Source organism: Dermacentor variabilis, chromosome 10, assembly GCF_050947875.1.
Source record: "Dermacentor variabilis isolate Ectoservices chromosome 10, ASM5094787v1, whole genome shotgun sequence".
Taxonomy (NCBI): domain Eukaryota; kingdom Metazoa; phylum Arthropoda; class Arachnida; order Ixodida; family Ixodidae; genus Dermacentor; species Dermacentor variabilis.
In genome coordinates this window covers 83,565,072-83,581,497 of record NC_134577.1, presented here as the reverse complement: position 1 = coordinate 83,581,497, position 16,426 = coordinate 83,565,072, and the positions used below count along the sequence as shown (strand labels likewise).

Genomic DNA, 16,426 nt, shown 5'->3' with positions numbered 1-16,426 from the left:
AGTGCCACAACACACTGCACATTCATTTAGCAGTATTTGCTCGAGTTTAACACGCATCCGAATCAAACGCGCACCAACCTTCTATGTGTTCAAAGTAGAAAACTAATGTCCAAATTATTTAAACCTTCTAGCAAAAGTGGAAATGTAGCGTGCACCCGACCCGCCGTAGTTGCTTAGTGTGCTTAGTATTATGCTGTACGCACAAGGTCACGAGATCAAATCCCACCCGCTGCGGCCACATTTCGATGGGGGCGAAATGAAAAAATGCCAGTGTCCCGCGTGTTGGATGCATGTTAAAGAATCCCAGATGGTCAAAATTAATCCCAAGTCCCTACTATAGCATGCCTCATAGTCAGATTGTGGTTTTGGCTCGTAAAATCCGAGAATGTCCTTTTTAATGCACATGTGCTTTTTAGAACCGTGGCTGGTTTACTAAAGCCAGCTTCGCTACAATAATAGCCTTGTTATGCGGTCATGCGTATGAACGCCACGAAGGCAATTTTGTTCTCGTATCGGATTGCACCACACAAGCAATTTTCGGTGCAATTTTCACTGACGAAAAAGGGGCCCATCAGAACTGGCTACATACCGTTATCAGACATTGTGAGTTACTGTTATTGTTTAATATCTTCCTAGAGTGGGCCGAAAATAGGTGTTTTTGACGGGAGATGACATGAGTTCTACTCAATCATTGCCCCTAAGCTCCGCCGAGACAGATGCTGCCACTAAAGGGGTCATTACTTGGGTGACCATATGGGTCACATGTGAGTGCGTGGTCTGGTCAAGTTCAAGTTATCTCGCGTATGCCAATTTTTGAATATATATAACCAACATTTGGGCCCATAAGAATGCATGGGTGCTGGCTGGGCCTTTCGGTCGGGATCGAATTAACCGAAAAATTGAATTAACCAGTGTCGAATTAATGGAAGTCTACTGTATAACAGGCTATTCTTTCACTTAGTTTGGTCTGCCTATATTATCAATGCAACCAGTTGGGCCTGGCCATAATGGACTGTCGGCTACAACAGACATATTTTTTTCATCAAATTTTGTCGAAATGGTGCATATACAACATACTTTGTTGCGGCGATGCGTAGGTGTAGCAGTGCGCTGCACTCAACTATTTTCGGCCGCTTGCGGAATTTTGTGAAAAATGAGATTTTTCTTAAGGAGCGAATAAACTAGTGGCAGGCTCCTTGCAACGGCGTGCCACGCACTGCTCCGCTGGCGAAGACTTCTTGTGCCGACCACTGTTGTGAACTCGGTGACGAGCGAGCACCGAGGGCATTGCTAGGCCAAACCAGATTTGCAGCGAAGCTGTAGCATACCATCATACGGCACTTCAAAAACAACTGCCGACGATCTGAATGAGAATATTTTATTTCTCATTGCATAAAGTTGCACAATAATGATATGCTGCTATTTGCGGCAGCCAGATGCAGGCTTCGATTTCAACTTTTCTCATATTGCGGCTTTCGGTCATGCTACACACTTGACTGTGGTCGTCGCTCGTTGCGAAAGATAAAACTAAGACATCCTACTGGCCACCGTTTTGTGTGAAGAAGAATCTGTAGCCGATGTTTGTGTCATTGGCGGTGGCTATGTGCATGCGCCGGGTGGCAGTCATGGCAGCGCTGGCCGGGTGCCTCCCTGTCATTGTGCTGGTCGTTAATCTTGCTGCTGTGCAGGTGTATATATGCTTTAGTATGAAGAAACTACCCCCTGTCAGTAACGAGCATCCGGAAAACGGCGGACAGGAATATGCTTTGGTGTGTGCCTGTGCGATTTCCTCATAAAGCGGTTAACTATGGCTACTTATATTAATTTCTATGTTTCTATGGTTTTTGCTATTGCTTACAGGTTAGGCAGTGGTAGATGGGAAGTTTCGCCATTTCACAACCTACCGCAACCCTAAATTTGGATGAAACGGACTTCGGATATAACGGGCCTTTTTCGATGGATTATCGTGGTTCAGTGTAACAAGCGTTGACTGTACATGTTGATTCAGTTTAGGCCATTTTGCCCACTTGTGAGCTTATGCTGCTCGTGCAGATGTACACTTAGTAGCCATTTGTGAAAGTTGCCGGCTGATCGCCATAAACCCAAATTCCACTTCACATTTGCGGCCATCTACTAGCCGTTGAAGATGATCACATGCATGATTCTTCCCATCTTCCATGGTCTACAGATACAAGCATATCTACAGTGAGCTTCCTGCAAAGGTTTGCTGCCCACTATCTCTACCAGCTAGGCCTAACCAGTGCCACCTCATTAGAACTTGGCGACCAACATTGTCGTTTGGTGTAGAGCCAATGAGACCCTGCGACCCTGCAGCACTCCAAAAGTGAAGGAATTAGTGGTATTTAAGACATGGGTGACAGCCTGAATAGTAGCAGCTTCGTTTGTGACTGTCGCATTTTTTACATCACATGCGAATCAGTTTGCAGGGAACTCTTACAATTATCAAGCATGTCTGAAAAATTGAGCATCTGAAACATTGTTTGCTGACTGTTTCCATGCTCGCAGCACGTCCGGAGCATGTACTATATGCTCGTTGAGAAAATAGGTTGTTGGCTATATGTGCATAGACTTCAACATACCCCCCCCCCCCCCATATTGTTGTAATTGAGGGTGCAGGTTATACATGCAAAAATGCAATGGTATTCAAGTGCCTTTTGCAGTTTGTTCTTTATCTTCTGTTTCTTGCTTCCACTGCATGTACAGGCGCTGTACTTGCTGCTGCAGTGTGGGCACAACGTTGAGGAGGCACTGCGGAGGCGGCGGATGAACCCCACCATACCCACAAGTGAGGCCGGCTTCCTGCTTGCCGCTTTAGCTCTGCGCAAGACCACTAGGCGCTGGTCTCATCTGAAGCAAATGACTTTAGGCCAGGGCTGCACAACATACGACTGCTTTAATTGATGGTCCTCAACCTCGAATCTCTAGCAAAAATTACTGGCAAGTTCCATAGCACCCTGCGTAATTTTGCAGAAAACAAGCTGAAATTTCTTGTATTCAGCAAGAGATGATCTGTCTTTGAAGTCACTGTTCTCTAAGCACCACCAAGAGAGGCATACTGCAGCCGTCAGTGCCCCTATATTAGGGTGATTTTCGGGGTGACCCAATAAGGCTTATGTGGAGGGTGGCACGCTATCTATGGCGTAGTGAGAAGTTAAAATGAGGATTTCACGCTTAAAACATGAAGCAAATTGGTTGAAAAAACTTTAGAATGGCTTTCGATCAAGTGAAGATTGAAAATAAGCCTTAAAAAGAAGAAAGCAAAATAAGGTCACTTTTGGTCAAAATAATGAAACACTTATGGGGTTAATTGGAGTCCAATCAACGGGACTCTACTGTATTGGTGGTGGGTTACCTTGTAGCCTCCGAGCTGTTAAAATTGTGCACAACTTTTGCTTTATTAGGTTTTTGGCCCAATGACCTGTTGCAGTGAAATGGCATCCATTCTCTGAATCTGCATCGAGCTTGCACTTACTCTATGAAATTAATTCGCTTTTAATCCTGTGTATCACATCACATAGCATCAAAAAGCTGCGGTTTAGGACTGTCCATGTTTCTAGCACTTACTATCTGAATGTGGCCTGGGCACGTGAATGCCAGGCATGTAATGGCTGGTCATACAGTGACATGCGAAACTATGTGAAGCACTAAACTATGTGAGGCAGGAATAGGTAGCAGCTGACACAGTGCAAGGCAAAATATTAGTTCTGGCAGTCTCCAAGAGTCTGTATCACACCAAAAGCTCTTCTTCTTTAGAACTTACAAGAGGTTGCAGCACCTCCAAAGCTTGTGTGTTGTTCCAAAAAGGTGTATTCTTTCAAACGCATGGTCACCACCAAGCATCTGCCGCAGCGACCTGTGAAGGGCTAAAATTTTCTGAATCATCAGATATGTGCTGCCCCTGTGTTATTTTCATGCAAATTGTGGTAGTTCATTTGTTTACCTGTCCCTGATGTTGGTAGGAGCAGTTAGTGTGATCTTTCACAATGGTGAAGTACTCAGGCCAGCCTAACTATATCATTATAGTCCATCTCAGCTAGTAATCACAGGAGCAACGGCAATAGCGGCACACATTGGATGCATGCTTCTAGCTCTTGTTCCTGGTTTGTTGATGGGACCCGTAGCATTTGTTGGACTGCACAGAATTGGTGAGACAGAGCGCAGTGTTCCTCTGGTTGTGCAGACTGTCCAGGCCAGCACTTGTGCAACCGATGCCGTACGTGTAAGCTCAGCTGATATTGCATGTTGCCGGTACACAAAGAGACGGTGCTTAATGCACATTCGGAACAGTGTGAACTGAAAGCATTGTCTTGACGAGTCATTTCATTCTGGCTCGGTTTTCCGAACATTGAGACAAAGTGTCTCACTGCGTGACCCCTCTCCCGCAGAGATGAGCCTTTGGTCTGAAGAAGAGTGCCGGAGTTTTGAGAGTGGTCTTCGGCTGTACGGCAAGGACTTCCACCTCATCCAACTTCACAAGGTAGGACCATCCTCCAGTGCAGTTGTCCTGCTTTCCACTTGAAGGGGTATAGTGCATGCCATAAGAGTTTCATTCAGAAATTACTAGAGGGAACTAGCGCATGGGAATTGGGTTAGTACATGGATTTGTCTTATCTTTGTGTTTGTGGCTTCAAACACTCTTGTGGCTTACTTTACTATGCTTTATCTGCCTGTATTGGCCCAAGTTAAGAAGCAGTCCTGTTTTTCTAAATGATGGCAATAAGACTCTACGCACACGCATAATCATTGCAAATTATTGCCTCTGTAAAGCGATACTTTGTTGAAAATGATCGGTTTGAAAAGTCAAAAAGCTGTTGAAAGCCTGAAGTATCAGTTTTAGGCAAAGCCATGCACTATAACCATCATTCCCATGCTGGCTAAACTGCCATGCCTTTGGCGCCAGAGTTCCCTCTAGTAATTTTTGTAAATACCTATCGTGCATGCAGCAAAAATGCCCAGTGTGCACAAGTAGTTTGAACCTCGCAAGGTGTTGTGGCTGTTTTAATTGCAGCAAGGTGCCTGGCCTTGTGCATGTGGGCACTTGTGATTTGTGTTCTTTTGCACTTTCGTTTTTCGACCAGTATCAGTGTTATGCTTTAATTCTTGCACAAGACATCAGGTATAGTTACATGGCAAATGTAGCTGCCCGAGAATGACGTGCCCAAATTTCCAGTTTGCATGTGACACATTATGTAGTTAGTCTACAATAACCACAATTGCCACCGGCTGATCTAGAATACTTGGAAATAACGTATAATTTGGGGCAGATTGTAAGCCAGCAGAAGTGACAGTTGGGCAAGTTAATTACTGATTCACTTTCCTGGGTTTTTGTGTACGTGTAAAAAACTAGCCAGCCAGTGCCGCTCATGGCCAAGGCAGCAGATGTGGAACATCCTTCTACACGAACCCTGAAACAATTTTGATGATTTTGTGCTAATGTACAGAGTTAGAGTAGGTCGTTCTGAACATTAAGTGACGCATTTAAGGTCCTCATGTAAAGCAGCTAATTTTTATAAGGTTTTAAAAATGTGCATAGCTATGGATTGCAGCGGCACTGCTTCCCTGAGTTAGCTTTCAGTCGCCCCTCTCCCAATTGGCGCAGTTAGCCCTACTGACGTCAGTTGGGTGAGCTATCTGATTGGTTACCCAGGTTGTGTTATCGATAATTTTTCCAACTTTATGGTGAACAGATGTTCGTAATGGTTGGAATGTTAATTAATTTGTTACTATAAGAAAAGTAACAGAAAGAAAATACACAACAATTTATCGTTACACTCAAGCACTTCCGGCACACAGCAAATGTCGTATGTCTGCTTGTGTTACAACATTCTCTGTGTTGGTGTAAACTGCATTGTCAGCGTTGGTCTCGAGCTTTGTTTTCGTGAGCACCATGGATCGCCCTTGTTATGCTGTGGACTGCAAATCTAGCGATCGACTGCATGTTCAGCTGTGACATTGAGTCCCTCTGCAAGGCAACAAGCGAGCAGAGTAACTGCAGTGCATTGGGCTGTCGGTATACAATCGGCACCAGCATCTACACGTTTGTGACCGTCACTTCACTCGGGAGAATTACTACCCCAATAGAGAGTTTTAACATGTCTGGTATTCAGGTAAACGTAAGCGCAAGTGAACTGGGCGCTTTACCGGATGAGCGGAGGCGCGAACGTGAGCGGCCTGCATGGTGCAGCCAGCTGGTGGCACAGAGCACAACCGCACACACACAGAGCTCAGATGGCAGTAACCAAGTGTGTTGCACTTTGCTGCTGGTGTAAATTTTCGGCAGGAGCGTAACCGTGAACACGTTGTCTTTCTAAATGTTGAAATTTTTTTACACTTGGTTACACCAATAGTAGCTCTTTGTTTGGCTGGTTAAGCTCTGTACAATCCAACCCACTGCAACATTACTGATTTTTACAATATATTGGATGCAATACTGAGCAGCCGTGGCACTGTAAACTTCTGTGTGTCTTCTATAGTAAAATAGACTGCTTGATATAATGTTCCCACGTTGAGTTATTGGTTATAACAACCAAATCTGGCTACTGGGTGTCTCCACCAAAGGGGAAAGAAAACACGACATTGTGGCGAAGAAGAATAAAAACGAAAAGTGAGAAAAACCTCCCCCTGTGTTGCCGCATCGCCAGCCTCGCATGCTTCTCTCCCGTTTCCCTTCCACCCCTCTGAAGCACGAGTTGACAGCGCTGACAGCTGCCACCCCTGTCAATGCCTGTCGGCCCTGGCAACACAGCAAAGACGGGGACGGCAGCTTGCATATTAACGCTGAAGTCGGTCCTCAGCGCGGTATCTTTGGAGCGTGCTGCCTGATGTGTGTCGTCTGCCTTGAGTGGCCATATCTGTGGCCATATTTAAGTGTATTACAATTGTGAATCGAGAAGTCTGAAGAACCAAGTGCTGCTTACAGCAACTTGGTGCGAATCCATAATTACTTTGTTTAGCGCAAAATAATGGAATACAAGAAAGGCGGCAGGACAATTTAGCGCAAAACAACGCACACAAGAAGGATGACAGGACAATTTTAGCGCAACACAACAGACACAAGAAAGACGACGGGACAGTCGTCCCGTCGACTTTCTTGTATCCGTTGTTTTGCGCTAAACAAAGTAATTGTGCTTACAGCACCTTGAGTTGTTGGTAGTTCATGAGAAAAACCTTAGGTTCGTTGCCAAAAAAAGCTCCGGTGGGAATTATATATTTAAGTTTTTGCTAACTTTGTCGTTCAGATGTAATATCAATTTTATACTTCATTCGAAAAATTCAGACCAGGAAGGGTTAAAGAAAGGAGAAACTTGCCAGTGCCAACCTCAGTTGCCTGTTAGTCTGCTACAATTGTGCCTACCGATGGCCTTCGCACGACCTTGTTAGCATGGTTAAACTCGCGAGATTGTTCTCTGTTAGATGGTTCTTGCAAACCATGTGCAGGTCCGTACGCGCTCGGTCGGTGAGCTTGTGCACTTCTACTACCTGTGGAAGAAGACGGAGCGGCACGACATCTTTGCCAGTAAGGTGCGCCTCGAAAAGAAGAAGTATGCTCTGCACCCTGGAACGACGTGAGTATAGGCATCGGTGGTGCATTTTTCTTCACTCTGTAAAAAAATACGCTAAAGCCTCATTCTTATATTTAGAAAAAAAAATAAAGAAATGTGCTATTTGGGAAGACGCATGATTTGAAGTCACTAATAAAATGCTGCAGTTTCATTCGAAATGTGAACCACTGATAGTAGTAATAAGTTGATAGCAAAGTATTGAACTAAAGTCAATGTCCAATTTTTCGGACACCCTAGGGGTCACGAAAACGTCTCGAAAAATCGGGCAGTCCGAAAAAATGAATGCGGGGCTTTTACTGTGCCCAAGGGCTCAAAACGCCATAGGTGTGTCTGAAATACCTCTGAGAGCCTGCAAATACACTTACTAGTCATATCGGTGCTTGTGATGTGACAGGAGATGGCGGGTGCATGCGTGTATAATTAAGGAATAGTTGTGTCCCATGACACTGGCCCCCTTTCCATGTTGGTATGCTTCACTGCAATACATAGCGTATTTTAGTTGCAACTTTAGTTGCTGATGCCTGATGAAGCAGCACCAATTAGGCAGTGTGGCTGTGACAAAAATTCACTGCTGGCCGATGTGGCAACAGGGGCCGCAAGCCGTTGCGGAATGCTTGCCGTTAAAAGAGAGCACAAGCGTTGAGGGACATAAGCCGCCGAGTGTACAAAAGATCCAGAAGTGAGCACGAAAGAGCTCGAAGGGCCCACATTGGAGATTGTGTCCCCCACTGCTTGGGTGCAGCTTGAATCCCCAAACCTAAAGCTCTCTAATATGTTTGCACAGGTGGCTGATCAGTGATCGGTCCCGAGATCACGCATGCAGGTTAGATTGATGGCTGTTAAAGCAGTGTTAAGCTCATAGCTACTATCCAACACGACTAATCGCCCAATCTTTGCACATGCTTCCGCGCTTTACGAGATATGTGCTGCTGCTGTTACCATTCCCTCTGTCTGCGTCGCATTATCATTTCAATCAGTCTTATCGACCCCGACAGACCTTGTACTGACAGCGGCGGCCCTGGTCGATGCGGCACTGCTCTGTGAATTGCAGCGTTCGGGTGCTGTGTGTGCAATTCCCTAATTGGGCATATCAACAATATCAAATAATAGATATTCAAATAGTAGGCATTCAGTAGTATCAAAAGTAGTATTAAATAATACCAAATAGTAAATATTCGGTTTGCTATTTGAACAATTCGAATGTTCACTATTCGACCTACAAAAATGTAACAAATTTCCCAGAGATTTTAGAAACATGGCTTCAACGATTGTAATTGTAATTGGCTATAGTAGTACGAATTTTGGTGACAGCTATAGTCGTCATCGGTAGAGAGAGGGTTAAGAGATGCACTAAAGATGGAAGATTGCCTCAGATGTTTTGAATGGACAATGTGTACAGGGACTACATGGACCGCTTCCTGGATGAGCAGGAGAACTCCCAGCAGCAACAGCAACAGCAGCAGCCGCGCGACCGGTCCACGAGCCCAAGTGAAGCAAAGCGGCCAAGGCTCGCACTGCCCATGCAGCTCACAAGTCAGCTCGTTGGTCCCCAAGAGAACGGTCGTGAAGCATCCGCCGCAGCTTCCCTGACAGTGGCCACTGATCCAACACGCGAGAACGGCCGCGACCGGCTCTGGACGGCGACGGCAAGTTCATCGGATGAAGATGATCTCCCCCTCATCGCCACCACTGCTAGACCAACATTGGGCAAAGTGGCAGTGACAGTGGCAACGCCAGCTGCGGCTCCAAGTGGCAATGTTGTACAGGTCAGACATTGCTGTATGTACTTATGTAAAAGCTGCACACCCACTTTGGGACGCATTAATTTGGAAAAACAACTTTCACTAAGCAGCATCACTTGCATACCCGTGTGCGTAGCCTATCTGGTCAGAATCTGGTCACACATACCCAGTCACGCTCATACCCGGTCAGAAGAGCAGTTGATTCAGTCCCCCTGAACCGCCCTCAGTGGGCCACTCTGGCTTCTATATTTTACAACTAAAACCTTCGTGTTAGAAGCCATAAGCAATGCTTCGTGGCAGTTTGTGCTTTGTAATGCCTGTATGGCCATTCTCCCAGTCTTAGCAGTCTCCTAGCGCAAAGGAGACGCGTTCGATCCCATCATCAGGCAGTTTTATTTATTGAAGATGCCTGAAACGACGCAAGACAAGAACCTACTTACTCACTGCAACATGCCTTTTATGAGGCCCAGAATGCTTTGCATTGAAAGAAAAAATAAAGGAAAGAACAAGAAGCACTGCTGTAATGAATTGCTGTGCCTCTTTGAGTTCCTGTCCACATTTCTGTCAGTTTTCTGTCACTGCTGCCTCATGGGCGTTTCTGTTATTTATATAGAGATGCATGTTCACATTATGGAATTATTATTCTTTACAGGTCATGCGATCATAGCGATTGGCCCAATTTGGCTGTCAGTTCCTAGTGCAAAAGAGCGTTTGAGAGAACAGTACCGATTTGCTACAGCTGAAAAATGAGGAGGCTGCCTTCTGGGCTGGTATTCTGTAAGTATTCACCTAGAGGACATGACCATTACGTCTGCTGCTGAAGTGCTGATAGGCTGGGGGTGCCCGTCTCCTGATGCATACCCCAACCCAGCCAATCAGGACTTCAGCATTAGATGAAATGGATATATCCACTAGTTGGACACTTACAAAATACCCCCCCCCCCCCCCAGTCATAACATCATGACAACATGGTGCATTCAATGCTGGGTTTGTTTACTGCTGATGGCTACAGGTGTTGCCTGCCCCTGTACATGAGCCGACTAATTGAAAGTTGTTTGTGTGGTGCAAGCTCCAGCTGCAACTGCAGTTTGTGCAGTAGACAGAATAGCTGTGTCTGGGCTCACTCTGGTTCAGTTTGGAAGCATGCTGCTGTCATGCTTGACTGAAGTATTTGCAACAAATGGTGCAGGTCCTGAACAAGATGGCAGCCACCAATCTGGTCACCACAGCGTCTGCAACACAGCCACTTGTCGGGGTGACTGAACGGCCGCACACAGTGGTTCCTGACGAGTGATGTGGCGGCAGCCACTGGTGTCCACGTGCAGAATCTCTCTGCTCCTTTGCCGACGCATCCATCCCTCCATCACACGCCAGAGTTTAGAAGAAAAAAAAATAATCACAGAACTGGGACCAAGAGCGTTGTCACAGCGCAAACAGCATTTCGCATCATGAACTGCTCTGGTGCTGTGCGGGTGGAGCATATCGTGTTGCGCCCTCTGGTGACAGCACTGCACTTTTGCTTATTACTTAATACGCAGTATGCCGAGCCCTTTTCTGCGCCAGGCGTCAAACTGGGAGAAGGCAACGCTTGCAGAATGTGAGGTGCATACTGTCACGAGGCCCCCGGAGCGGCACCAGGCTTCGTCAAAGCCGCCTAGTGTGTACAGCATTCTGCGCGACTGCCCGGAGGCAGGTCAAGCGCTGTTGCCGCTGTGTTGTTACTTAGTCTACGCAGTGAAGGTTGTAAAAATCAGGTGAAGTTGGTCCTGTTGATGTCCTCAAATGTGACAATTGTATCTGGTTTAACGAAGGTTATGTTAACGAAGTAACACACACAGTCCAGGCCAAGAATAATGAAACTCGCATAGTGGTGCTCATCATTGTCTTCATACTTTTTGTGCCATGGTGAACATTGAGACGGCCAAAGCATTCAGCCGGTGCTCTCAGCACCGTATTTACAAATGGACCGATACTTGTGAACCCCAAGTAGTGGAGAAACTTGGGCTGGTTGGTGCAAGGTAGTTCAAATTCTGGAGGACCAGCACTCGGATGAAGCACACAGAAAAAGAGCGGCATGCACATTGCGCTGGCTATCAGCCGTCGTAAGTTCAATGCTTTTTTGCTATGAACTCTATACATTCACGAAAAAGAACACAGAAAGGAAGAAGGGGTTGGGAACATGCTGCAGTCCCATCGCACAGATATAATAGTATCTCCTTTTTATGCACAAGCAGCAACGGTGTGCTGATGAACAAGTTTCTCTATTCTTCTTAAAATTTTTTTTGTGTGCGTATGTCAAAAAGGCTTAAAATATTTTCCAGGCACTCTGCTCGCAGTATTCCGCACATTTTTTTTTTTCGCAAATGTAAAAAGTTGAAAGCAGTAGCAATATGGCTGCTAATCAGCAGTGTTTGTGTGTGCCGCTCTTTTCTGTGTATTTTGTCTGTGTGGTGATACTCCCGAATTTGAACTTGAGAACTCTCCTTTGACTCTCTGCGTCATGCAGGACTGCACCACCCCAAGACTGAAGTAGACATCGCACTTTGGTAATGCTGCCTGGTAATTTGTGCAGTGTACTTACGAGGGTTACCAAAGAACAGTGACCATTTCAGCTGAGGGGACGGTTGCCCTCCATTTGCCGGAGTTGAAGCAGGGCGTTGAGGTAGAGGAACATTTAATGAATACAGGAATTTGTGGTACCAGCACTGCAGAAGCGTAACCATGCCGAAGCGCAAATATCAGATGTGTCAAAACTCGTTAAAATTGCAGGACACGCAGTAGGACTGTGGGTTGCTGCCCGCAGTAGTTGGTGTAAATATTTTAGCTTGATGGTCGTTACCACTTATCCCATCAGATGTATCCATCGTGCTTGTCAAAAATGTGCAGCCAGCAGAGGTTTGTCACTCGGGCATCCGTACTAGGGCAAAGGTACTGGAAGATTGTGGACCATCGTGTTGAATATTGGGAAGAGGCCTGTTGCTTCATTACCAACGCCTGAGGCAAGCCCGGCGACATGTCATCGACTGAATGCTTCCGGACATGCATAGTGCCCACCTCGTGATGGAACTAATGCCACAAGCAGCGCTGCAGCAAGCTGTGCGGCTGTCGAAGACAGAGACTTCTTGTGGTAGAACTAACCAAGTCAACACGTCCCTGCTGGTTGCCTTGGCAAACCACACTTTCATCTCACAGTGAACGCAACAAGCGTTATTGCCAGAAAGTGCCTTCTATGAACCCACCATCACCACCACTGTCAGAGCTGAAGGACTGTGCGCCGAGTTTAAACCCGAATTTGGTGTGGTACGGGGGGGGGGTTGATCCGCATCTTCTGTGGTGGGTGTTTTCAAGGGGTAAGACGACCCTTTCACGTGCTGTCAACCTTCTTTCGTTGCTTCGTTTTGCTACTTCTTTTAAAATTAAAAGTGTATACCGCATTGTAGCATAGGTGAAGTACCCAAAGAACAAAAAAACACCACCTTGTTGACGTTCGTCTATGTTCTGTCATTCTTTTTTTTTTTTTGTCACTCCATTTATGTTACATTTTGTTGGTGTAGCAGTGCACTTTGTGTCACACACACGCTCTCGCCTTGTTTTTAATCACAAGCATGTGTTCCGTCTTTTGAGATGTGAATACTGCAAACTTATTGTACCATTGTTACTAATATAGGAGATGCATTTTGCCAGGTGACTTATACACAGCGGGTGAAACTTGGCTAGATTTGTGCACAGATTTTATTTTCCCTCTGCGGTGTTTAAGTCATGGATGCATCCTTCTTTTTTGTCATTGTTGCCAGAGAGAGCTGCAGGAGGCAGTCGTGAACCGTGTGGTCATTTCATTCTTGTCTGCTGTGCAGGAGAGCGCTGACTGTTGGCATTGTTTAGGTGTGGTCAATTGCTTTCACGGGTTTGGAAGCATGGCTGCGCACGTTTTGTTCTTCTGTAAATTACCGGATCTGCGTGCCGCCAGAACTGTGTTGGTAAGCAGCATTTGAACTAACGCTGTCGAGTTCTGTTAATTTGACCCTGACGGCACTGACAAAATTGATTGAATTACAGAAGATGCAAGAAAAATGTCGGAATGTACTGCTGATTCATTTGGCAGTATTTGCAAGAGTCTAACTGACCCTCAAATCAATTGTGCACCCACTTTTAATGCGTCCAAAGTGGAAAACTAATGTAGAAGTTACGTTAAAGCTCTTAAACAAGATAAAACTCGAATGTGCACCCAATTATTAAAAGCATGTATTGCACAGAGGTGGCCGGTTGCCTGAAGTCAGCGTCACTGCACCATTTTTTTTTTTTTTTAAGCTAGCTGTATATTTTTGTTATGTGGTAAAGGACATGAACATTGTGGAGGCAATTTGGTTTCATATCCGATAGCATCGTGCAGGCATTTTTCAGTCCAATTTTGTTGAAAAAAAAAAAAAAAAGAAAGGCGAGAGTTAGAATCCGGGCATTCTAACCTCCGGGCCTTTAAGGCTTCAATAAATGAAATAAATGAAATGAAAGGTAAATGCCAAAATCAGACATTGGGAGCTACATTTAAAATTTTCCTAGGGCAGGCTGAAAATACTAAATGTTTTCGACAGATGACGACGTGTGCTCAAAGCATTCACTGTCCCCTAAGCTGCACCCTGACACTGCCACTAAAGGGATCACCATAGAGGTCAGGCACGCACGTGCTTACTGGCCAAGTTCGAATTAGCCAGCGAATGCCAATTTTGGGATGAAAATGAGCATTTTGGCCCATTGAAGTACATGGGCGCTGGCTGGGACCTTCGGTTGCGATCGAATTAATGAAAAAAATTTTATTAACCGGAATCAAATTAGCGGAAGTCTACTATATAATGCTATCGGCAACGGGATAGGATGTGTTTTGTCTAGTTCAGATAACATTGGCCATTTCTTGCACAGTTCGCATTGCACAAGCACAGCTGCTCGCCGCCATGGTTGCTTCAGTGTATGCTCCACACTTCGCTTCATACTTAGCAGGCAACGCTGTAGAAGCTACGCGAAGTGCAGTGATAACATCGTTTCACGGTGTAGTTGCTTTTGATCTGTGACACTTTCTATGGTTAACTACTTCCTATATTACAACTGAAACTTGCGGAAGCAAGGTTATGCCAAGTCATGCATTACTTGTGCCACTTTGTATTGCCAGTATGCAACATACTGTTTCGGTTTCGAGCGCGAGTAGCGCGCTGTGGCCACCGGTTGCACAACTGTGTCACTCCGCTCGTTCGATCGTCAACAGGTTCAGATCTAAAAAGCCTTCCGTGTGCATTTTGCAACACAAAAGTATGGGACTTAATGTTACACTGAATCGCACAACGCATACCTGCGCATTTTCTAACATGTGGCGCACCCTATTTTGGCCAGTTAAGTGAGCAGCAAGTGTAGTCGCTCATAGCGAGCATAGGTTAAATAGGGATGATTGCAATGTAAGAAGCAGAGCATAGTTTAAGTGCATACATTATGCCGAGCAAAAGTTTTGGAGATCACAGGAGCGGCAAAAGTTTCAGATATTATTCTGGCACGGGCGCACACTTCATTGGTCAAGCATCCACACATAGATTGCACCAATGGATTTCAGGCTGCCTGTCAAGGCTTTAAGTAGCTTTCAGTGCACCTGGGCTTGGAAACTATCTCGGTAATGTGTCGTAACACCATGCTCAAACGTATCTGTTAGCTGTAGGTGAATGGGAGGGAGAAGGTGAAGATTTAGAAGGAAGTTCTGCAATGGATTTTGTGTGGTGGCATGGTTGTTATCAGACTACAATGAAGAGAACAGCCAGCTACATAGCCTGTGACAAAGCCCCAGAGTGGCAGTATGACCAGGTAGTCTGCGAGAATGCACAGCCGGCGTTGGTGATGAAAAATGCGGCGAATGATAACATGCATTGGATATAGCAGAGAGGGTAAAAGTACTAGGCTCACATATGGTGATCTGTTTGAAAAGACTGCAGAGACCTTGGTAGACTTCGGGCAGTAGCAAGCCAGACACCAAGGAGGATTTCTCAAGCATGTGAGGGTTTACAAATTCCAGTTCTGGCATGAAAGGGCGACAGGTCTTTATTCGTAAGAACGTCTGCACTGACTTGTGCATGCAGCATAAGGTATCCTAAGTTTCTTGCTAGCAATTGTACAAAGATACGCAGTTGGACATGTGCCGAGAGTTGCATTTTGTGTTGCGTACACTGCAGCAGTACAAGATGGTAAGGGATAGTAATGCTGTGCTTGGTGAATGTTAATGTGCTCAAATTTGTTGGACTAGCCATAATGCAGGTTTAAGAAATTCTGTTTGTTAGAATGATAGGAGAGAGAGGTACTTTCAACGGAGGAGTAATTGCTTATATTGTAGCCATGTTTGAGAGGATAGTCGCCGCCAATTCTGAAATGCCTGTGAATGCTAAGTTGACTTCAATGGTGAGTTTCAAAAAACAGCTGGCCATTGCCTGGTATGGACCAGGCTATCCAAAGCTGGACTCCACGTCTGCACCATGACCACCACTGTCTGTACGTGGCCACTTCTGCAGCTCTCATGTAATATGTATGTACAAATGCTTTTAAGATAACATCATGTTTTTTGTTAAAAAAAGTTTGCACTGTTTTATGTTGTCATCACAAGATGTGCATTTTTCCTTTTCACATTCACAACACGCAGATTTGCACAGTGTCATTTCAATGTCTTTTTTTCCTCTTTCTTGTTATTACACTACTACTTTCCACATACATGGAATGTGAGCCCATCAAAAAAAGTTTTCGTGATCCCATTTGTGCAAATGAACAGGAGAAAATAGCAAGCACTATTTATTGGTAGCAAATACGCAATACGAATGTGATTTAATAAAGGGAAATGTAATTTTATGATAAGTGTGTCCATGTTTTTGAGCAATTTTAGAAAAATGTGTGGGATTTGGCTTCAGCACTGTGTTGTGTTGAGTGTGGTGTTTTGTGCGGTAAACATCTATTTCAACAAATAACGGTGCAAATCTCGAGTGGCGTGATGGCATAGTGCCACCAGGATGATACAATGTGTCAACAAACTACACTGTTTATATGGCTGGCCTTGGTTCGTGAGAAGAATTTGCATCCATTTGC

At 45.2% G+C, this 16,426-nt stretch overlaps 2 protein-coding genes across 6 annotated transcripts in view; one reads left to right on the top strand and one right to left on the bottom strand.

The window, feature by feature from the left end:
* Positions 1 to 16,198, top strand: part of LOC142560745 (mesoderm induction early response protein 1-like) — a 42,085-nt gene extending 25,887 nt beyond the window's left edge. For all 5 annotated transcript variants that reach the window (XM_075673049.1, XM_075673048.1, XM_075673051.1 and 2 more), the window contains exons 10-14: positions 2,725 to 2,806; positions 4,407 to 4,498; positions 7,459 to 7,586; positions 8,983 to 9,349; positions 10,515 to 16,198. In XM_075673049.1, coding sequence (XP_075529164.1) covers positions 2,725 to 2,806; positions 4,407 to 4,498; positions 7,459 to 7,586; positions 8,983 to 9,349; positions 10,515 to 10,619 — 774 coding nt within the window. In that variant the 3' untranslated portion in view covers positions 10,620 to 16,198. The remainder of the gene's footprint in view (positions 1 to 2,724; positions 2,807 to 4,406; positions 4,499 to 7,458; positions 7,587 to 8,982; positions 9,350 to 10,514) is intronic.
* LOC142560744 (WD repeat-containing protein 36) overlaps positions 5,858 to 16,426 on the bottom strand; it is a 53,570-nt gene continuing 43,001 nt past the window's right edge. Inside the window, exon 17 of the mRNA XM_075673047.1 lies at positions 5,858 to 5,983. Coding sequence (XP_075529162.1) covers positions 5,873 to 5,983 — 111 coding nt within the window. The 3' untranslated portion in view covers positions 5,858 to 5,872. The remainder of the gene's footprint in view (positions 5,984 to 16,426) is intronic.